Below are 23,002 nucleotides of genomic sequence, written 5' to 3'. Positions count from 1 at the left end.
GTGTGTGTGTGTGTGTTCGCGCGCTCACTTCCTTGACCCGCGTCCAGCCAGGAACAAGCTGCATGCCATGCCGGCTGCTCCACCCCATCGCCGAGGAACGTGAAATTCAAGTCTGACGTGTTCACTACAGACAAGGCTCTTATAGCTGGCTCCCTTCATTAGGTACACTTGTGCACTCGAATCAAGGGGTTCTCAAATTTGTTGAGCTCAAAGCTAGGGAGGAGTAATTTGATTTACACCTTGGGGTATTATTCATCGGCCATTTACATGGGACATATAGACAAAAGGCCAATCACACACTAATGGGAAATTTAGCCTTCAATGAAGCTCCTGTGCATGTTTGAGTCAAGATTCAAAACCAGACCCTCGAATATTGTTGTTTTTCAAGTTTTCATAATGAACTACAAATATGTTTTGTCAAAATAAAGTTAGTGAAATCGCTGTAGTTTGTGGTTGGTATCCGTAATATAGACAAATATTACAAACTGACCGAATTTTCCCACGTGTGTGACGTCATCGCCAGTCGCGCAAGTATACAATGGTGCGGGACGAAATTTTTAAAAATAACTTAAATATCTTTAAAAGCAAAATACCGGTGTGGTTAAAACTTGAAGGACTAAAATAACAAAATATCTAAATAGAAAAAAAAGTCAAGAAATGCAAAGGAGAGGTGGCACGTGGGAGACAAATTACGTCATGATGGGCGTCCACCTTAAATAAAGTTTGTGTATGTGTGTGCGGGCGCCCTAGCTCTTTCTCCCGCAGTTGCCCACAATAACCATATTTTCCAAATACAGTACACTCAAATGAGAAACTCGGCGGATTGAGGCCAATCTAGGAGCCGAGAGGGAACAATTCGACAAGCGACAGGTAAAGACGACATTTGTCTGTTTGTTTGCTTTTAGAAATAAAGTTTGTGTATGTGTGTGCGGGCGCCCTAGTTCTTTCTCCCCCCAGTTGCCCACAATAACCTTGTTTTCCAATTACAGTACGCCCAAATGAGGGGTTCACCTGTGTATTAATTAAGTCAAACAATCTTTTAAACTGAACCAAAATGGAGGGTTTATTTGCATTATATTTTACCTGAAGTGGAAGGCTCACCTGTGCTTTCGTTAACTCAAAATGGAGGTATCATCTGCATCTTAATTGACTCGAAGTGGAGCGGAAAATGTGCTCAAAATGCCCACAAAATTGTCTTCTAATTATACAAAAGGAGGGCTCACTCATGTTTTTTTTTATTAACTCAAAATGGCTCACCTGCGTTTTAAGTGACTCAAAATGGAAGGCAAACATTTCTTTTACATGACCAAAAATTGACATTTACCCTGTTTCTTAATTGTTCCAAAATTGAGGGAAAATGTATTGCAAGTAGCCCAAAATGGAAGGGAAATTGTTTTCTAATTCAGTTATTTAAGAGTGTGAAATAAACGACACTAGTGGTAAAGGTGCTCCCTCTAGTGGTTGACAGTAGTGGGAAAGGTGCTCCCTCTAGTGGTTTGCAAAGAATCACTAAATTAAATGTTTAGTTATATTTAACTTTTAAGTATGTTTTCATTTATTTAAGATTGGCTTGTATACAATATGTACATTTTATTTGATTCTGTTTTTCATGTAACTTGTACACTATACATTTTAATTATAGAATGATACTATGCAAATATTTTATTTTCCAACATTTGAGTGCATCATTTAAGTGACCGACAGTAATATTACATACACTTTTTAGGAATAATTTAACTAAAAATGGAGATCAGTAAATGCTAAAATGGCTAAAACGAAAGGCTAAACCGTTTACATTAACCTCAAGTGGTTGTCTCACATGTCATTATTTTTTTTGTCAAAAAAGGAAAGTCTGTCTGTGTTTTAATTTACTTTTATTTTACATTTTTTGGCTTTCATTGTTTTTTTTTTTTTTTTTTTAAAGGACCCAAAATGAACTGTTATTTTCTAAAGTTGTTCAAGTAAATCCAATCTTATGTCAACATATGTCAAAATGGTTCTGGTTGCAAATGAGATAAAAATAGCTTGTTACTGTTGTCACACTTTGGAGTGGACCATGAGTTCATGCCATTTTTTTTAAAGTCAAATCAAAATTTGAAAGGAAAGCAGACACATCTTGACACGATCATAGTGCTAATCTAGATGGTCCTGTTTGGCCAGATCTCCTCCTTCTCCTCCTCCCTCCACTACATTTGTCACAGTTTCTTGATATGCTACAGCAAGCAGCTCTGTTTTTTGGCCTATACTCGCGAGTTTGTTGTTACTGAAGGAATGACTTTTAAGTTTTTACTTTCCTTGATGAGGTCAAGTTGACACTGGTTGTGAGATAGTAGAATTCCACAAAACTACTAAGATGCATATTAGTGCAAGAGAAAAGAATAGGCAAGGTTATGACAACATGGGAGGGAGGGGGGGGGGTCTGACATTCATAACAATATTGATGATTGGGCCGATGTGGTAATTTGTGCACGCCTACCACAGTTTTATTTTGACCAATCACAGCAACGATGAAGATGTCGTCACCGGCCTTGCGCCTACTCTATCTGTGAGTCCTCAAAGGTTGAGTACTCGTACTCGTATCGGTCTGGAAAAAAAAAGTGGTGTCGAACATCCCTAGTTATCACCGTTGACGCAACAAATATTTGAACACACTGTAGCAAAGTAACACATGCAGACAGCACGTCGTGATGATACGATAGACGCAGGCATATATTCTTTATCCTCCGCTAAAATACAAACCTTTCTGCAGCTAACCGTGTAGTTGTACACGGGTACACACAAAGACACCCGTCTTTGTGTGTACCCGTATGCGTGTGGGGCTGTAACAAATTAATGGCACTTGCAGTCATTTCAAGAGGCAAAGATGAGTTGCGAGTGTGAACGAATTAAACTTCAAATCAAGACACTGCTGACTAGTGTGCGGGAGCTAGCCTAACATGTCTTGTGATCAAGTTGCTGATTCATGCAGTCGAGCTCCACTGCAGCACTGCTCTTCACTAATGTGAACGTGAAGCATCTCTCTCTCTCTCTCTCACACACACACACACACACACGCACACACACACACACACACACACACACACCCTCTCTCTCTCTCTTTATCTATACTGTAAATCTAGATATCTATATCTATCTATCTATAGAGAGAGAGAGAGAGAGAGAGAGAGAGATGTGGGTGTGTATACGTAGTGTTTGCTTTCCATTGCTGTTGTTGCCTGAGTGAGTGCCCATGAGGGGGGGGGGGGTTGAAGGTAGATAAACAGAGAATGTTAGAGTGGGAGTACAGTCGAGAGCAGCACTTTTAATGTCTTTAGCCTTCTGCTGTTAATTAAAGGGGCCAATGATGTGTTGAGTTAAAGCCGCTGCTTGTGTGGACACTTTCTCCACCGTGGTGGTTTTGTGTCAACGCATAACATGAGCGGACCAGTGTGCACTTTTAGGATGCCGTGTTGTTTACAAAACATGTGCCTATATGACTGAAAACACACATTAGACACAAGAATGACAAATAAATAGCTTCAGAAGTACAATACGGAAATGTCGTCGTCCCATAAAGAGCAATCCATTCATGAATTTTATTTAGGGGTAGGATGGTGGTGCTAATCCCAGCTGACTTGGGGTACAGACGAAGTGCAACCTGGACTGATTGCCAGTGTATCAAATGGCACACAGGGATCGTTGCATATAAAATCAACCAAAAATGTGATCTTCACTTCACTGGTATGATTGGAAAAAGACCAGAACAAAAAACTGATTTGTCTTAAGACTCCTAATTAGGCTAACAACCTTTGCGCTTATTAAAGATACCCTTCAATGTTAAATATCTTCAGTATGTCTCCAAAACGACATCACTCAAGAAGCTCATTTAGTTATGACAAAGATCTTCCCAAGTCCAATAAACCTGTTATAAATGTTTCTCCAATTCAAACTTCAAATGTCAGTAAAAAAAAAAAAATCTCATGCTGTTGATTCTTCAAGGTTGTAGAGCAATTTCATGATGTTGTGATTCGAGGTGCAACGATTAATCGGGAACTAATTGATTATCAAATTAATTATTTTTCTGATCTTGTTCAACCTAGAGTTTTCCAAATCCTTGGAATTTCAGCCTCTCAACAGTAAATATTCTCGAATTTAGTGTTTTTTTAAGACCTTTGCAGCATTGCTTTTACTTTGAAAAACTATCGTTTTTGCAAAAAAAAAAAAAATCGATCAATCGATTATCAAATGAATCCCTAGTTGCAGCCCTAAATGTGATCGGCACTTTTAAAGTTTCTGAGAAGTGAGTAATTATTCTATGTGCCATAACAAAAAGACAAATACTACTACACTGACATTACTAATATGTAAACATAGGCCGCTATTAGATTGTGACGGTCGGTTAACCATGAGCAAAAATTTTGCCGTATCACACTATTGAAATTACAGCTCTGAAATATGTTGTATGGGGAAATATTATCATTCTTGTTCTGTTTTAATTCTTCTGAGTAAATCAGTGTCCCGTTCCCCCTCGAGCTATTTTTAGAGCCGACCGGCAGGCTACTTATGTTGTCCTTGGAGCTCGTAGTACCTGCTGGTAATGCACATTAATCGACATGCTGAAGACGTATGCACAAAGTATGCTGGAGTTGCCGCAATTGCTCTTTGTCCTCTCCCTCACTATGTAACTGCTCACCTCTCCTCTTTATTCTCAGCCAAGAAGGGGGGGGGGGGGAGTGGCTGTTTTTATGGAGGTCTGTTGAAATAGGTCTGAATGCGAAACCAGTACGTGGTGCAAAAAAGAGTTGGGGACTGCCGTAAAGGGCTGAAAAACTGTCAACTAAGTTAATTGATTTGACTCGACTTTGATCTCATTGTAGTAGACGACATTCCGAGCTGTTGGTTAGCCCGCTCCCCTGCTGATGTGTTTGATTTTAAGCTGGTAACAAACTACACAATCTCACATTTTCATCCAGCCGGGCAGCAGCAGCAGTTTTACATATTTAAGAAGCGTTCCCGACTCTGAACCGAACACCCGCATGGCTTGCACGCGGACTCGCTGCTGTCGAGTCACAGGGGGATGGGGCACACCGGGGTTTGAAGCAGCGCAGGTCAAGTACGTGGCAACCATAATGCAAGCTGGCAGCCCACCTTCTGGCGGGCCCTCGGTGGTTGCAGATTAGTTGAGGCTTTCCCACCTTCTCGCGTCCCCTCTCGGCTGCTCCGAGGATTTGTGGGTGCTCCGGATTGATGCACCATGGCAGCCGCTGGAATGTTTAAGTCGTGAGGAGGATTACAACAATAAAAATTAAAGCCTACCGACCAGAAAAAAAAGCACACACCCCATCCCTAAATCAAAACATGCAGCCTTTGTGATTGAAAATGTCAACCTACTACGCTGCAATGTCAGTTTGAGTGTGTTGAGTGTGACTGTTATCCACCCACAACAGAGAGAGAGAGAGAGAGAAACTATATTTGGCTCAAGCTACGGCAAGTCTGCGCGTGAGTCTCTGGGCATGAGCTGTGGCTAACAGCAGCTCCTGCATAAGGGTGCTCATTGTTTGTTTTATCCTGGATGGCGTTGTTGATTGAACGTGAGCTGCGCTGTCCTCTTCTAGTATTTTTCAGCCGTAAATGGCCGAAAATCACCTCGGCGACTGCGGCTCTCCTTTCTCACCTGCAGGGGCATCACAGTACAGTAAAACAGCCGATGCAAAGTGCAGATTTTCTGCATAACATTTTGGGTTTCCAGATCAGTAGATCGGGTGAGCTTTGTTATTCCGAGCCATGCAGGCAGTGATCTGGGGGTGGTCAGGGCAACGGTAGTGAGGCGAGTGCAACTTGACATTCTGGTGAGTGAGGCCGCAGTGTGGCACACTTGAATGATTTGAACAAGGTGTGCCCTCCTCTACGTGCTTTCACTTTTGTCTTCAGCTCTCCAACTGGTCCAAATCATTCTCCAACCCGAGTTTCCCCGTGGCTTCGCTGCTCAGTGGCCATCTGTCGAGCCAGGCTCTGTGTGCCAAGAGCACCCCCGCCCCTCCCCACTCACACACACAGCAGCTCCTCCCCAACGTGCAACCCAACCATTCATCCTCTTTTTCTCTCCCCTAACCAACAAGCCCCTCATTGTCGCAGCGCCCGCCTTCGAAACGAGCAAGCACGACAGTTCGTTGGGTTTGCGTCACCGCGGGGGTGGAAGGGTCTCCTGTTGTATTTACCCTCTCGTTGCCAACTCACTGCCACAGAAGCCCCTCTGTTCGCGATGCACTTATGGGGACTAAAGCGGTCTTTCTCAAATTGGGGTTCCTGGACCTCAAGGGGTTCACAAGCCTGAATTTGGGGGTCCACAAAATAACGAATTACCAATAATTGTTGTTAGTTGAACCATATTGCGTATAGTTATGATTTCCTAAGTCCTATTTGGATGTTTTTTGAAAATAAGGGGAAAAAAAATCCCACACATTTTTCCTGCCTGCAAGCACTTTGTATTCTTCTTTTTGATTTGATAACTATGTTAAATTACCTTGGCAATGCTAACGCTATCATGCGAACAATGTGAGGACTGATCCGCCAAATAGGCATCCCGTTTTCTCCTTCCACCATTGGCTGTGGTTCAGTTGAAATCCCCGAGATGACTGTGACATCATCACATAAATCTGCCTCCCTGCAGGCGCTTGGCATTTTCTCGCCGCTGCAGATTTGAGACAGTTTCTAGTTTCTCCTCAGCTCAGTGAACAGGTGAGACGTTTTCAGATCAATGAAAACAGCATCAGTTCCAAGATCAAGATGGAATAAGGTCAAGTTTACATTTCATTTTTATGAGAACCAAGAACATGTCTAACATTCAAGACTTGAGCCCTGTTTTCTTCTTTCTGCAGCTTTGGTCTGTCTTGGACATTGGCTTGAAATTCAGGACGTATGTTTCCCTGCTTGGTTTCCGTAAGAGTCTCTCTCTTTCTCTGAAGTCTCAGAGACATGCCCCAGTTTTAACTTGAGACCCCGAAAGCTCGAAACTGTGGAGCATCACCTTGAAAGTTACTGACCTATAAATCTATGATATGATTGCTAAGCGTACGGCATTTACAATGACGGGTGAATTCAATTTAATTTGGTCAACTGGCCATGCACATTTGCGGTGACACATTGCGGTGGTTAGCAGTGTGGGCCTCACACTGCAGAGATGCAGGGTTCAATTCCAACTTCCCTGTGTGGAGTTTGCATGTTCTCCCCGGGCCTGCGTGGGTTTTCTCCGGGTGCTCCGGTTTCCTCCCGCATCCCAAAAAACATGCATGGCAGGTTAATGGAACACTCTGAATTGTCCCGAGGTGTGAATGTGAGAGCGAATGTTTGTTCGTCTCTGTGCGCCCTGCGATTGGCTGGCAACCGGTTCAGGGTGTCACCCGCCGACTGCCCGAAGACACCTGCGATATGCTCCAGCACACCCGCAAACCTCATGAGGATAATCAGATTACAAAAAGGAATGATGGATGGATGGATGGACATTTAAAAAAGATATATAAAAATCTTATGAGATGGTGTTTGTTAAATAGGCTTTAATATTTTGAGGTGAAGTTTGAGAACCGTTTGCCTCCAGTATTGGGACACATGGCAACCTACAAAAAGTGAACATGACAGTAAACTCTTTGGGGAGCTTTCTTTTTGCAGTAACTCACTGATGTTGGATACAGTTTGCTCAAAAACTGCACGCAGAAATGGGAATGATTAAAAAAAAATTTTTAAGGATGAACATTTGGGGGCTGGGTGTGGGGAGGTTAAATGAAAACCAGAGATTAAAGCCACGTGTGGATTAGTGCCTTGACTGGATAAGGGGTTTATATAATACCACACTAGTGTAGCTGTGACTGTGTTTGCGCACGCATGCACACACACACACACACACACACAAATATAGGCTGAAGGGCCAACTTAAGTCCAGGAACAAAATATAAAAATAAAATGATTGTCAGCAATTAATTATCACATCTGGCTAACTGTGCTCTTATCTGGGGTTTTTTTTCCCCTCCTTCCTTCCTCCTTCCTTGATCATTATAACAACAATCATTTTGCAATGGTGACAGGGAGGAACGTTGAGAATGAGCTCATCAGGTGCCACTTGTTTCGAGTCCACTTTCTTAAACTTTGGTGCGATATGGTTGGATGAAATGGCATTATGATTCAAGATGGTATGGCCTCGTTCAAGAGGGAACAATGCAATGGGTCTCTTGTCATTTGACATGCATAGGATGGAGCTTGCCAGCGCTGTAAATATTTCCTTCAAAGAGATTGCTCGGCAATCAAGGGTGATCCCGTACCTTTCTTGAGAGAACGAACCGAATCAATTCCATCTCACGCACTTGCATCTTTTAAATTCAAACCAGTTTTCCGTCGAATGGGTGCATAACTCGACCGTTAACAATTGGAGCACTGCTCATTGTGAGGGTGTACCGCCACGCATTTTTAGATCATTCACAAGGCTGCGATATAAACAATCTCAAAGGCAAAAATCTGCCGCGTCTCTTCCTTCCTTTGCGCCAGACTTTCATGCTCGACACTTGCTTGTCCCGCCGGACCGGTTGCGGAAGGGCGCAGAGTCTCGGATGGCTCATTCGCCACACAATGCTTGAAAGATCTTGTCTCCCGACACGGGCATCTGGTCTGTATGACTCAACATCTCCGCAAATCAGCATTTTCAGCAGCTGCAATCAGCTCTCCGCAACAATGGCAAAATATCTTGGCCAACAATCGAGAGTCTCCTCGTCCCCCGACCGACCAAACTTTATTTATATGAGCGTTGACGATGGTCGGCGCCTTCGTTTTCGAAGCCGATCCGGTAGGGATAAAGTCACGGCTGTGTTCAAGCTCAGCGGGTCAACGTTTTGTGCAATTGTATGAGCTTTTTTTTTTTTTTTAAAAGGGTATTTCTCTTTCTTCTTCAAGCTAAGCAGCATCAGCAAAGCCATCAACACCACCGAAACACCCGTGAAAGAGAAGCATGCACGACGTATCCTTTTTTTTTTCTCCCGCCAGAAGGAAGCAAGGCCATAATAACTAAGAGGTTTCGTATGTGCATCAGGTGTCCACCAGTGCCTGGTACAGTTGAGTTTTTTTCTGTCATGGTTTACGCCTCCTTAACAGAGAACCCTTCAGGTATCATCCTGGGCACTCACCGGGAGAAGGGGGCCTACACCTTCTGGTCCTACGCCCTGGGCTTCCCCCTGGCCAGCAACTCCATCCTCAGCTGGAAGTTCTGCCACGTGCTGCACAAAGTCCTGCGCGACGGCCATCGCAATGTAAGATCAGGTTTTGTGACTCATCATTCAAAACGCACACAAAAAATCAACAAAACATGTCGTTAAATACTTAAGTGCATTTGGCGTTCCTTCACAGGTGTTACAAGACTGCTTGAGACATTTCAGTTCTATTGTGGAACTCGGCCAGCTTTGGGTGAGTCTGTTTGTCTCATGGTAGGCAAGGAAAGTTTATTTGTGTTTGCGCACGCATGCACACACACACACACACACACACACACAAATATAGGCTGAAGGGCCAACTTAAGTCCAGGAACAAAATATAAAAATAAAATGATTGTCAGCAATTAATTATCACATCTGGCTAACTGTGCTCTTATCTGGGGTTTTTTTTCCCCTCCTTCCTTCCTCCTTCCTTGATCATTATAACAACAATCATTTTGCAATGGTGACAGGGAGGAACGTTGAGAATGAGCTCATCAGGTGCCACTTGTTTCGAGTCCACTTTCTTAAACTTTGGTGCGATATGGTTGGATGAAATGGCATTATGATTCAAGATGGTATGGCCTCGTTCAAGAGGGAACAATGCAATGGGTCTCTTGTCATTTGACATGCATAGGATGGAGCTTGCCAGCGCTGTAAATATTTCCTTCAAAGAGATTGCTCGGCAATCAAGGGTGATCCCGTACCTTTCTTGAGAGAACGAACCGAATCAATTCCATCTCACGCACTTGCATCTTTTAAATTCAAACCAGTTTTCCGTCGAATGGGTGCATAACTCGACCGTTAACAATTGGAGCACTGCTCATTGTGAGGGTGTACCGCCACGCATTTTTAGATCATTCACAAGGCTGCGATATAAACAATCTCAAAGGCAAAAATCTGCCGCGTCTCTTCCTTCCTTTGCGCCAGACTTTCATGCTCGACACTTGCTTGTCCCGCCGGACCGGTTGCGGAAGGGCGCAGAGTCTCGGATGGCTCATTCGCCACACAATGCTTGAAAGATCTTGTCTCCCGACACGGGCATCTGGTCTGTATGACTCAACATCTCCGCAAATCAGCATTTTCAGCAGCTGCAATCAGCTCTCCGCAACAATGGCAAAATATCTTGGCCAACAATCGAGAGTCTCCTCGTCCCCCGACCGACCAAACTTTATTTATATGAGCGTTGACGATGGTCGGCGCCTTCGTTTTCGAAGCCGATCCGGTAGGGATAAAGTCACGGCTGTGTTCAAGCTCAGCGGGTCAACGTTTTGTGCAATTGTATGAGCTTTTTTTTTTTTTTTAAAAGGGTATTTCTCTTTCTTCTTCAAGCTAAGCAGCATCAGCAAAGCCATCAACACCACCGAAACACCCGTGAAAGAGAAGCATGCACGACGTATCCTTTTTTTTTTCTCCCGCCAGAAGGAAGCAAGGCCATAATAACTAAGAGGTTTCGTATGTGCATCAGGTGTCCACCAGTGCCTGGTACAGTTGAGTTTTTTTCTGTCATGGTTTACGCCTCCTTAACAGAGAACCCTTCAGGTATCATCCTGGGCACTCACCGGGAGAAGGGGGCCTACACCTTCTGGTCCTACGCCCTGGGCTTCCCCCTGGCCAGCAACTCCATCCTCAGCTGGAAGTTCTGCCACGTGCTGCACAAAGTCCTGCGCGACGGCCATCGCAATGTAAGATCAGGTTTTGTGACTCATCATTCAAAACGCACACAAAAAATCAACAAAACATGTCGTTAAATACTTAAGTGCATTTGGCGTTCCTTCACAGGTGTTACAAGACTGCTTGAGACATTTCAGTTCTATTGTGGAACTCGGCCAGCTTTGGGTGAGTCTGTTTGTCTCATGGTAGGCAAGGAAAGTTTATTTGTGTAGCGGCGTTCATACGCGAGGAAAATCGATCCAAGTGCTTTAAAGAGGCAACGGACGGAATAATCATTGAAAGCAGTCAATGAAAAGATGTCTGGACGTCGAGCGGGTCCCTTTTAAACATGGAAAGCGAGTAGCATGCTAACAAATTACTGCTTCACTTTGAGAGCTTGTTCTGGAAATGCTCAATTAGCCTAAGAGGTCTGGAAGTCTCGGGGACCTAAATGGTCTAAAACATATTTAGATCCAAGACCATTCAGAGCTTTGTAGACCAACAGTAAGTTTTAAATGGATTCTTTGACTCACAGGAAGCCGGTGTCGAGATTTTATGACCCGCACGATGTAGTAAGAAGTCGAGCAGCAGCATTCTGGACCGGGTGCAGCGGTCTCGATTGTTTTTTTGGTCAGACCTGTAAAAATCTTGTTTCAAATGATCCAACATGCTGGAATTGAACGTGTGAATCAGGTGCAACGAGTGATGCGATTTATAAAACGATGACCTGACATAGCAGTTTAATATGAACAATATTCTGCAGTCGCTTACCTTCGTAGCGCACAGCGCATTGTATTTTTTATTTTTTTATTTATTTTTTTGTGACCATGCCTTGTCAAAAAACATTCAGACTTTTAATCCCGATGTGACATAATGCTGCACGGCTACTCCGGAGTGTGAGGAAGAGGCATTTCAACGCGATACTTTTCAGACATCTCAAGTGCCCAAGAGAGTTGCCGTTTCCGAACGAAGCAGTAGAGGTCGCTGTTGGATTAGACTTCGTTGTAGTGAATCTCGTCGCGAGGCAAGAGCAGAGAAAAAGATTTCGTATAACGCAACAGGGTTTTTTTTTTTCGTTGTATGGGGGGCAGGAAAGTGGGAATGGTGTTAATGCATGAAGATTTTTTCACACTAGGGGGTATTTTCGCCCATGTAAGTTTCGTTGTAGAGGAGTTTCACTGTATGCGCTGTATGTGTTGCTGCTCCGCATGTCTTGAAGCAGAAGTTGCTTTAAAGTTTATGATTGTTACATCAATAGTAATTTCTGTTCGTCTCTCGTGTCAGTTTTACAGTCAACTTTATTTGGGAGTGACAAATAGCTTGGCACAAACACGATTGGGTTCTTATTTGGAGAACTTTTCAACCAAGAGTCGTCCCCCCCTGCCACCCCCCCTCCCTCAAATTGGTGTTGTATGCTAGCCTCCCATTTTGTTGGCGCTGATAAATATTTGCTTAGTTTTCATAAGGTTCTAATGTGTGTCGCAAGGCCAAATGTTATGATATACTCTCACGGACTGTCACCTACCACAGTTTGGTCTGCAATCTGTCTTTTGAAATAAATGTGGAATTACTGTCATTTTGAAATGCTTCCGTTGTATTTTTTTCCCAGGGCAATATTCACGATCGATACGGTCAGCTGGTTGCGCTCTATTCCAAGCTGCTCTGCACCAAAATGAAGTTTCACAACAAGGTGAAGGGGCGTCCCGGCTCACGTGACCCGCCCCGGCATGACACTGAAATTGACCACGCTATCCCCATCTCTCCTTTTTTGTCAGCACACTGAAATCCCCACCAATTTGGAGGCCACGGATGAAGTGCTGGAGCGCACAGCCGGGACGGACATCAACAACGTGTGAGTCCGTTTAACATTCTAAAAGCGTGGCTTGTAAATTTAGCTTTGTTGATTCGCTTCGCATCCTCTGTGTGCCTCCTCTCTCTCGTAACGAGCCTCTCAAATTGTCTCCCGGCAGCTTCCAGCTCACCGTGGAGTTGTTTGATTACATGGATGTGGAGCTGAAGTTGGCTGAGACAGGTAAAAATCGAACCCCCCCTTAAAACACGAGATATGCGGCTTCAGATCAGTCGTTTTGTGAAGCCACCCAAAATGAAGTCGATTTTTTTTTTTTCCCCCCCTCCATTTAATGAGGAAGGGAGTTTCCGTCATGTGGCCTCCTTTGAACTTATTTCCTACTTCGTTTTCCCCTAAATGAGTTGCATCTGATGGGGAAATGCCAGCCAATTAGAGGACATTAAATCGGTTTCCTCCTCTTCACTTGTAATGGGAGACGCCCAGGATCTTGTCACAACTAACAACTTGAACACTCAATTGTCGAGACTGTCCTGGAAATGTTCAAAATTCCACACTTTTTTTTTTTTTTAGGGAATCTCAAACATGTTTAAGCATAATTTATATTAATTCACACAACCTCATTTTATGTCAATCCAGTTGAATTTCTTAGCTCACATGACTTTTAAATGAAATGTGTCACAAAAGACAAATTTCGTCACCCCAGGTGCTCTGTTAACATGACTGAAGGTTGACAATTCATCATGAGACTGTTACTTTCCGTGCATGACTTAATTGGGGTTTAAATAAGTATATGTGTGTACCGCACTCCCCCTCAGTGCTGCGGCAGCTCAATTCGTCCATCGCCATCTCCACGCTCACGTCGGGCCAGTGTCGCCTGTCGCCGCTTATACAGGTCATCCAGGACTGCAGTCAACTCTACCACTTCATGGTCAAGCTGCTATTCAAGCTGCACGCATGTAAGGACACGCAGATGTACCCATTTAAATAGCCCGGGCTTCCACGTAATCGATGAATGTCTCCTTTGGTGGATTTCAGGTCTCCCTGCTGACACTTTACAAGGACACCGGGATCGCTTCCGGGACCAGTTCCAGAGGTACATATTGGAGGTTGGGTCGTGTCCTTCGGGCTGCACGTGGTGTCAAGTGACTGTAACGCACAAAGGAAAGTGTGCAACATAAGCCAGTCGACCACGATGCCCCACCCCCCCAACCTCATTGTAGTCTGACAATTCACCTCATGTGTGACGCTGTGAAATACGAGTGGATCGTTTTGAAATATGAATATCCGAGCGATTAGGTTAGCAAAATGAAGTAGGCTCCACGTCGGAAAACTCTATCAAAACAGCACAGTGCTTCCCAAACTTCTGTTGCCACGTTTGGCAATTATTTTTGCAGAACCCCACCTGTATGATCACAATAATGATTGACGGGTGATGGTGGCGTCCTGTTTTCTGCTTTTGCGCCCCACAGCCTCAAGACTTTCTTCAACAGAGCCAGAGAGATGCTCTACTTCAAGAGACTCATCCAGATCCCCAGACTGCCTGACGTAAGATGTTGTCATCGTTTACTCACATAGTGGACAGCGCACATATTTCTCCTAATGCCACGAGTCATCAAACTGGAAAGTCTTAAAATACCAGTGAACGCATCGGATATTTATTTCTAGCAGTGGCGGCAAGTAATAAAGTATATACTCGTTTACTTTTTTTTTCAGGTATTTGTTTAACAGTAAACGTCAACAGGTCGTGGCATTCTAAAGCTTGAAACCTCTTTTTTTAAATGAGTTAAACTGCTATTTGTTGCGAAGTGAGTTTGCTGCCACCGTCTAGTCCTTCTGCCTCCAATTTAGTCATCTGAAGTTTTACTTCAATACAAAGTGTGAGTACATTTTGATCAACACATGCCAAACATGTTCATTTTGTTTCCTGTCGTCAGTCACCGCCCAACTTCCTGCATGCGGCCTCACTGGCCAAGCACGTCAAGCTGGTGGTGGTCATCCCCGACGAGGACGACGGCGATGACGACGACGATGACCCTGAGCCGCTCATTGACGTCAGTGACGCCGCGAGCACGCAAAGCGGGCCGCAGCCCGACATCTTTGATCAGGCCTTCGGACCGCCCAACGGAGGCTTTGACGACAGGTGCCAAGTCACGCTTGTGATCTATGACATGTAGGATGTTCCGTTTTAGTTTATATTAGTTGTCTTCCAGCACACGACGGGCAAATGAAGCCACCGTTAATTTAGTTGGTAATCACGCGTCAATCGGCGAGCGGAGGAATATATTTCACACATCTCAAGGCAAGCCGAAAAACAAATGTCACAAATAGTGGATACACAGGTGCCATCTAGTGGAACAGCATTTAATTGTTCTACCTGTCACTATATGTTGCTGACATGGACAGATAAAGAAACATGATCCGTCTTAAATAAATAATTTTAATCCCAATTAAATGAAATTGGAAATTTTTCCACAGCACACCTGAGAGCTCCTTGGCACACTTGTTTGGAATGACGGCCATACAGGAGTCCAAACTGAGGACCAGACTATATTTCCATGTCAAGATCTCGCTTACTGTTAAAACAAACAGCAACAAACAAGAAAACGACAACATTATTTAAATAAAACCGACACGTCTTCCTCGTGCAGAAAAAATGAAATCCACTGCAGCCTCATTGTATACAACAGGTCAAAAATAGGGGAAAAAAATATATGCAGTGTCAAACTTTGAAAAAAGACGATTCAGGTCACAGACAAGGAAGAGACATCTTGTAATACGACAAAAATATTTTGGAAAAAATAGTTGATTTTAGAAAAACTGTTGTAATGTAGAAAGTAGTCAATTTTCTGAGAAAAAGCTGTTATATTAAAAGAAAAATAGTCATCATTTTCAGGAAAGTAGTTTGTTTTTTTTTCCAGATATTGAGCAAATGGTGTGATGATTTTTCTGGTCATGTAACATTGCGAAATCCCATAAGAATTTTTATATCTCATGAGATGTGGTTGTAATTTGATTTATTCCTGTTATTTACTGTGGCATTACATTTTATTCTCTTGGCTCCAGTATAAAACTTGACTTCCTTTTTAGCCCCTGACATCCAATATGGTGACTCACTCATTGATTACACGTGACAATTGTTTCAACGTTTTTTGTTGTTGTGATGCGACAGGGATCTTCAGATTGAGAGCCTCAAGCGGGATCTGGAGCTGTTGCGAGCCGAGCTGGAGAAGGTGAAAGCGGAGGTGAGAAGCGCTGTCGTGACCGACACCACCCCTTTGTTTGGGCACCTGTTGGGCGGATGCAAAATATCTCTTCCCCATTTGTGGAATGTGGCGAGCATGTGTGTCATGCTTCCTCTGATTCATTTAAAGCGGTGGTCCCCGCCTACAGCAATAGAAGTAACAACAAATTCAATGCTAGTACAGTGACGTTTTGTTGATTATTTCTCACCCTCCTCCAGGCCCAGCGCTACATCACGCAGCTCAAGTCGCAGATCAACAGCCTGGAGGCGGAGTTGGAGGAGCAGCGGTCTCAGAAGCAACGCGCCCTGGTGGAAAATGAGCAGCTCCGCATGGCCCTGGAGGCGGCTCGCCGCCGCAACGCCGAGCACGAGAGCCTGCAGAGCACCTTCATTGAGGCGGAACGTAAGACTTCCACTACTCTGGATGTATTACACCACTCAGGAAAAAAAAAAGTTGCCGATATTTGGCTTCTGGATGATTTTTAAAAATGCACTAGAGTGTATTTAGGGGATGGCTCGTGTGTGTTTGTGCAGAAAGAGCCCAGGCCACAGAGCAACGCTACACTAAGCTGAAAGAGAAGCACACAGAGCTGGTGGCCAGTCATGCCGAACTACTTCGCAAGGTAAGGCGCGCCACAAAAAAAAAAAAAGACTACACAACGTAAATAAATGAAAGTACTGTAAAATGTGAGAGTGTTGAGATGATTGAAAATAAATAAATGAAGAATCAACTGAAATGTGCGCGCATATGGTGAAGACTCGACGAAATGTACACCAACAGCCCGTTCGAAATTTGGCTCCTCGTTGACGTACAAAGTTAGCGCTCTGTAGAGATGCATCGCATCAACAAACGTCCTTGCGGGATTTTCAATGGACGGGGAGCAGACGTCACAAACGCTAACCGTGCGCCATTGCCGACAGAGTGCCGACACGGTGAAGATGCTGTCTGCCACGCAGCAGACTCAGGAGGAGGTGGCGAGGACCAAACAGCAGCTGGCATTCGAGGTGGATCGGATAAGGCAGGAAGCCGACATGAAGGTCGGTTGGTGTTCCGTCGTCACGCAAGCACCTTTGCAGCGTCGCCGTTTGCTTTCCTTTTCAAGCCAAAAATGTTTTGTTGTAGATGGAGGAGCAGAAGTTTGAGATGGAGAAGCTGAGAAGAGAGCTGTCGGAGAAGATGGCGGAAATAACGCGCATCAAGGCCACCCTGCAGAGCAGCGAGATGGTGAGTTGATATCTTGACCTTGGCACCAAGGCGGGTTTTCGGAGAACACTTTTCAATATGAACTCTCTGTTTACAACTTTAGCAATGCAATGGGGAGGGTTTTTTTTTTTTTTGTATTTTTAATGTCTTAGCATTTGGGGAAAGTGCTAGTACACATTTTTGTCCATCTATGATGTCACATCAATTTGTACTGGCTTACATTTGATGAGCCTCGTAAAGTGAACTGAACTACTAAATAGAGTCATTTGTGGAACATGGGTTTGATTGTGTACAAGCTAGTTGCATGGTGTTGATGCTTTATGATCCTCCCCCTTTTCAATGCTATGCCCGCCACTTTTGACATCAACCTCAACTGTATATGCAATTTAAAAAAAAACTTTAGGGTGTCAATTACTCCCACATTTTCATTATTTGCAGCAGGATTGGCTCCGAAGCAAATTCAACAGTTAGTGTTATGTGTATTACGATTAAAGATTTGCGTTTACTTCTGTACTTCCTGACTTTTCAGTCTGTACTCAAGGAGTTAAATCAGTACTTATTTTCCACAAGTCTTTTTTTTTTTTTTCTTTTTTTTAACACATTACTGAATATGTACTCCCACTTGCATAGTCTGATTGCCTTTGCGACGTCTGCTTTGTCGTTCTCTTGCAGAGTTCTGCTCAGGTCAGCAGCACCATGGTCGCTCTGCAGGCGGAGAAGGAGCGTCTGATGCGCTCGGTGAGCGAGAAGGAGGCCGAGCTTTCGTCCGTACGCCAGAGCGCGCAGTTGCAGCAGTCCACGGTGCAGCAGGAGAAAGACAAGAGCAGCAAGGAGCTCAGTGAACTGCAGGCCAGAAGCTCCTGGACGAGCAGTTTGCCTTGCTGCAGGGCACCGTCACAGAAGCTGAGAACATCATCCAAGATGCAGTCGCCAAGCTGGACGATCCCCTCCATATCCGTTGCACCAGCTCCCCAGGTCACGCCGCTACCCTGTGATCGACTTCAGTCAACCTCCCTCTCTATTCACAACGCCTGGTGCTCTTCTTGAAACGCCAAAAGATGGTGTCAAACCCTCTCTAACAGAAAAGTCGTCTTGATGCCAAATAGTGGCCCCTCAACACCGCAAATAGCCGCTGCGTACTGTACTTTAGAATAAACGAATGTTCTTCTTGTCTTTCAAACACAGATTACCTAATCAGTCGAGCAGAGGTGGCACTGAGCTCCATTGATAAAATGAAAAAAGGCCAAGCGGACTACGTCAAAGACATGAAAGGTAAATGTCTCATCGAAAAGTGGAATCATACCGCCGCTGACGCGAAATTGTGTTCTTGCTTTCATTCAGACGCCGGAGCGCTGCTGAAGTCGCTGACTCACTTCTCCCACGCGGCCGCTGACACCATCGTCAATGGCAGCGCCACCGCGCACATGGCGCCCACCGACCACGCGGATCGTAAGCAAGACGCAATTATTGGATGTGCTGTAAACCTCCCTCATGGGGGCGACCTTTAACTTCGCATTTTTGGTCGTTGGCGCTATGGTGATGAAAATCACATCATCTTATTAATTACGTCACTTGCGTTCTTGCTTCAGTACAGAATGCTTTGTGATGCAGTCTAGCAAGCAAGCCTGCAGTGTTTTTCGTGGAGAGTTGCTAGAGATTTATGTGATCCGACCGTCTTTAAGACCTCGACAGCGCCTGTGATTTGAGATCGAATGATTGGGACGGAGTACGGCCAGCGGAAGAAAGAAAAGGATTGCTAGCTGTGGCAACTCCGAGATGAAGACATTTCGCTCATTGGATGTTTTCTTTGGCGACAGTAACCGTTCGTTTTTACGATGAAGAGGTTTTGGATCGAGCTTCGGGAAATTATCTGTCTTTTCACTGTTACACGAAGGCGTTGGATGAATCCACTGACGCATAGATTTATGGTTGCTAGCGTTAGCGGATGCCTTTTTCAGGTGGGCCACACAGTACTTGTGCTTAGTTTATATTGCGCATTGGCTTGCAGAATTTGCAGCGTGCTATTGGCCCCATTTTAAACATTTTTAATAAGACAAGTGCAATATAAATACAATAGTCACAGTACTATTCTTTCACATAGTACTTGCTTTCGTCTGTATTTTTGTCCTCTATACATGTGAAAATGATCAATAAGCGACAAATACTGGAAAATTGTCCTCATTCTGGTCATGTTATCTGACTAAATGTGCTGAAATGTTGAGTTCATTTTCAATGTCGCTGAAGTGAGGATAAAGCAATTGAGGAGGTGGGTGGATGGTAAATGACAAATGAGACCTTGTCTCACCTACAGGACTGACGGAGAACTGCAGAAGCTGCGCCACTCAGTCTCTGCTGTACTTGAAGGAGCTCAAGTCCAAGGGCACGCTGCTCAGGGCCGACCCAGCCTCTATTCGAGTCATCATCCACAAGATCCTGGGCCTCGGCCAGGTAAGCCGGCATGGCGCGGCGCGGCGTAAGCGTCCGACGATGAGCCAACGCACGTGAACCGAAATTGTGTTAATGCGTGTAGGAGCTGCGACCCAAAGGCATGGACGTCCGCCAGGATGAGCTGGGAGATCTGGTTGACAAGGAAATGGCCGCCACCTCTGCGGCCATCGAGGAGGCCGTCCGCAGGATTGATGTGAGTCGGGCTGCTAGCTAGAGTGAAGTAGTAGGAGTGTGTTTGTCCATTTTATTTTTTGGGGGTGGGCGGAGGGGTCTGCATGTGTGTCTCTGGATTGTTGCGTGTGTGTTACTCCTTGGATGTGACGGCTTTCTTTGTTGTGTGTGGGATCCCTTGCGCCTGCGTGTGTTGTTTGTTCCTAAATATGTGTATCCTTGTGATTACAGGAAGTGATGAATCAGGCGCGGAAGGATACGTCGGGAATCAAACTGGAGGTCAATGAAAGGTTTGTTCATTGGAATCCAAAACAAACATCGCCACCATTTGTGTTTCATTCAGGCTCCACCCACTCTATTTGGCACAGTAAAAGTCTGATTACTAATTTAATCAGCTGATTTTAAAAAATATAATGAATTATTTTTTTTTTGGGGGGGGGGGCCTTAACACAACAATTTAGATGTCCTTAACAAGACATAAACATTGTCCAAATTGTGTTGGCAGTGCCTTTTACGACATAATCACCGCAAGAATTTATATTTTCTACGAATATTTACTGTGACGGCATGAATCGCAACATTGGTGCCTAATCATGGCGTCTACTTTTTTCTTTCAGGATCCTCAACAGTTGCACAGACCTCATGAAGGTATGCTTGACTTTGACGTCCTTCTACTCGCCCCCGTTTTTTTTTTTTTTTTTGGCCATCCTGAAATGTGTGTTGTCGTTTGCGTCCCGTGTTGTAGGCTATCCGCATGCTGGTCCTTGCCTCCACGGAATTGCAGAAGGAGATCGTGGAAGGCGGCAGGGTGAGTGGCGTCGTCCTCTGTGAGTCCTTGAAGCAACACGTTTCTCCATCAAAAAAAAAAAAAAGAAAAGTTTGCTTTTGTTTAGGGCGCGGCCTCCGTCAAGGAGTTCTACGCCAGGAACTCTCGCTGGACCGAGGGACTGATCTCTGCGGCCAAGGCCGTGGGCTGGGGTGCCACGGAGATGGTGTAAGTTCCGCTCGACAACGTGTTCTCTTGATTAGCTGAGAGAACCAATTGGGTGTATTTCACCGGCCGCCAACAGAGAGTCTGCTGACAAGGTGGTGCTGCACACGGGCAAATATGAAGAGTTGATCGTCTGCTCCCACGAGATCGCTGCCAGCACTGCGCAACTGGTTGCCGCCTCCAAGGTAAGTGCAAGAAACGGGAGCTGTTTGACAAATGTTTTGGGTGTGTGTGTTGCGCGTCTGCTCTTCAGAATCCGATTGATCGGCTCCCGTTGACTATTTCGAGTATGTTTTCAGGTGAAAGCGGACCGTCACAGCAAGAGGCTGACGGTGCTCCAGCAGGCCTCTCGCCTGGTCAACGAAATGGCCGCCAAAGTGGTGGGCTCCACCAGGACGGGACAAGAAGACCTGGATGACAAAGGTACGCCCGCTCTGTCGGGCGTTTACTTCGGCAGCCGCGTGTTGAGCCTCGAGCCGATGGGTCATTGTGTTGTGTGTCGTGTGCAGATCCCATGGACTTCTCTGGGATGTCGCTCATCAAGTTGAAAAAGGAAGAAATGGAGTCGCAGGTAATGTATGGCATTGGGTGAATTGTGGGCCTCGTATTTATCATGGCTTCATAGGTTTGAAGCATGTTTGGTCATTTAGCAACCACCAAAACAACTACATATATTCTTACTGTCTGAAATGTCTTTTCCTTCGTTGTTTTTTCGTTTGTTTGTTTTTTGTAAAACGAAGCCTATTCCGTCCGGTGAGGAGGGTGTACAAAAAAAAAATTTTTCCTCTCATTTACTATCCATCTGCCAATAAAACATAAAGGACAGGAAGAGTTAGCATAGGAAAAAAGGAATTTGCAATTGCATGCTCAGGAAATGACTCCAGAAGGACAATTTGGGCTCCGTTTTTCTGAGTGCAACTTCAGTACGCACTGTGGCCCCCTGTTGGTTTGAATGTGCCAATGTTTCTGCAGGTGAAGGTACTGGAGCTGGAGTCTCAGCTCGATAACGAGCGTCTGCGTCTGGGCGAGCTGAGGAAGCAGCATTACACTCTGGCCGGCGTACCCCTGGACCAGCTCCAGATGGCCGACGGCAACGGCGACTCCGACCCCTCCTCGTTGGTGTCCATGTCGCCCAAGTTCAACAAGCCGACACTTATGAAGAAGCCCGCACTGGCCCAGAAGCCTAACGTCCTGCTCAAGTCTCCGGTAAGTCTTTGGAAATTACCCACAAATATCGGAGGAGGACAAGAGTGGCTTTGTGGTAGCCACGGCAACCACAGTACTTTGAGGTTTTGGAATATTGGTGGACACCCTTTGGTGTTTGTACTGTTTTAATTTGATTAATATTTTCATGTTTTTTTATTGGCTTTATTTTAAAGTTATTTTTTTTTATTTATATATTCATAATTTTTTTTTTGAATGGTTTATTTTTAATCTCTATTCTTAAATCACTTGTTTCTTTTTTTTGTTCAAAGTGACTTCACTCTTTTCTTTTTACAGTTCAAGTGAAAGAGGAAAGCACAAAGAAGTGACGTCATCGTAGAACGTAAAATGCCTTACAGGAAAAAGAGGGAGAAAAATTAACATTTAGGTTGCTTGCTGACAATCCTGCTCTTGTATTAGTCATTTCCTTTTGCTAAAATGGACCAGAAGCTGCATATTCCTTTTAATGAATCCCTAATACAGCAGCAGTTTATCTGTTGTTTTATTTTAGCATTTGGCGCGACCCATTCAACATTTTTTTCCCCGCCTTTGTTAAGGGTTTTGCAACCTGGCAAAAATTCTAGATGCCGCTTTGAGAATAACAAGTCGTCTTATCTAAATTTTTTTTTTTTTGTTGACAAACCTTCTGCGTTGCCCTCACTGTGAAGACAGTGTCATCTCATCTGCAAAACTATGTTAACTCAGAGGCCTTTGGAATGTACTGCACAGAAGTGTTTTATTAATATTGATCATAATAATTATTAATAATAATTCATGTAAAGCCATACGCTTGTACAGCAAGTCCCAGCAAGAATAATGTATACATCTCATCTGGAATGGATACGTACTCTACACGCCAATCACATGTAGTTGCTTCTTCGAGGATGAATGTGGCTGTTTAGCACTGGGAGTTTTTCTTACAGGGTACTTATTATTATTGCATCACTTTATGCTCTTCTACTGTCTTTATATAAACACACAGATCTAGTTGGAAATATTTTAGAAAAGATCATGGTGTTTGTCCTTATCCCAAGTGTAAATGTCCAACAAATTAAATAAATGTTTAATTCAA

The 23,002-nt window shown here is 44.3% G+C and overlaps 1 protein-coding gene across 1 annotated transcript in view; it reads left to right on the top strand.

Annotated features, from left to right (window-relative positions):
* The window catches only part of hip1rb (huntingtin interacting protein 1 related b), a 23,962-nt gene extending 960 nt beyond the window's left edge, over positions 1-23,002 (top strand). Inside the window, 31 exon segments of the mRNA XM_019885445.1 lie at positions 798-870; positions 8,917-8,980; positions 9,127-9,269; positions 9,367-9,423; positions 12,472-12,552; positions 12,638-12,714; positions 12,833-12,894; positions 13,488-13,628; positions 13,708-13,765; positions 14,142-14,217; positions 14,607-14,812; positions 15,842-15,914; positions 16,133-16,316; positions 16,448-16,536; positions 16,835-16,951; positions 17,037-17,138; positions 17,790-17,964; positions 17,967-18,092; positions 18,303-18,389; positions 18,459-18,566; positions 19,429-19,565; positions 19,648-19,758; positions 19,968-20,026; positions 20,354-20,384; positions 20,482-20,544; positions 20,630-20,730; positions 20,807-20,912; positions 21,027-21,150; positions 21,237-21,298; positions 21,700-21,933; positions 22,228-23,002. Coding sequence (XP_019741004.1) covers positions 798-870; positions 8,917-8,980; positions 9,127-9,269; positions 9,367-9,423; positions 12,472-12,552; positions 12,638-12,714; positions 12,833-12,894; positions 13,488-13,628; positions 13,708-13,765; positions 14,142-14,217; positions 14,607-14,812; positions 15,842-15,914; positions 16,133-16,316; positions 16,448-16,536; positions 16,835-16,951; positions 17,037-17,138; positions 17,790-17,964; positions 17,967-18,092; positions 18,303-18,389; positions 18,459-18,566; positions 19,429-19,565; positions 19,648-19,758; positions 19,968-20,026; positions 20,354-20,384; positions 20,482-20,544; positions 20,630-20,730; positions 20,807-20,912; positions 21,027-21,150; positions 21,237-21,298; positions 21,700-21,933; positions 22,228-22,236 — 3,136 coding nt within the window. The 3' untranslated portion in view covers positions 22,237-23,002.

This window comes from Hippocampus comes, unplaced genomic scaffold (assembly GCF_001891065.2).
Source record: "Hippocampus comes isolate QL1 unplaced genomic scaffold, H_comes_QL1_v1.1 scaffold78, whole genome shotgun sequence".
In the NCBI taxonomy this organism is placed as follows: Eukaryota; Metazoa; Chordata; class Actinopteri; order Syngnathiformes; family Syngnathidae; genus Hippocampus; species Hippocampus comes.
Note: the sequence above shows the minus strand (reverse complement) of the source record. Positions and strands in the feature narration are given on the sequence as shown.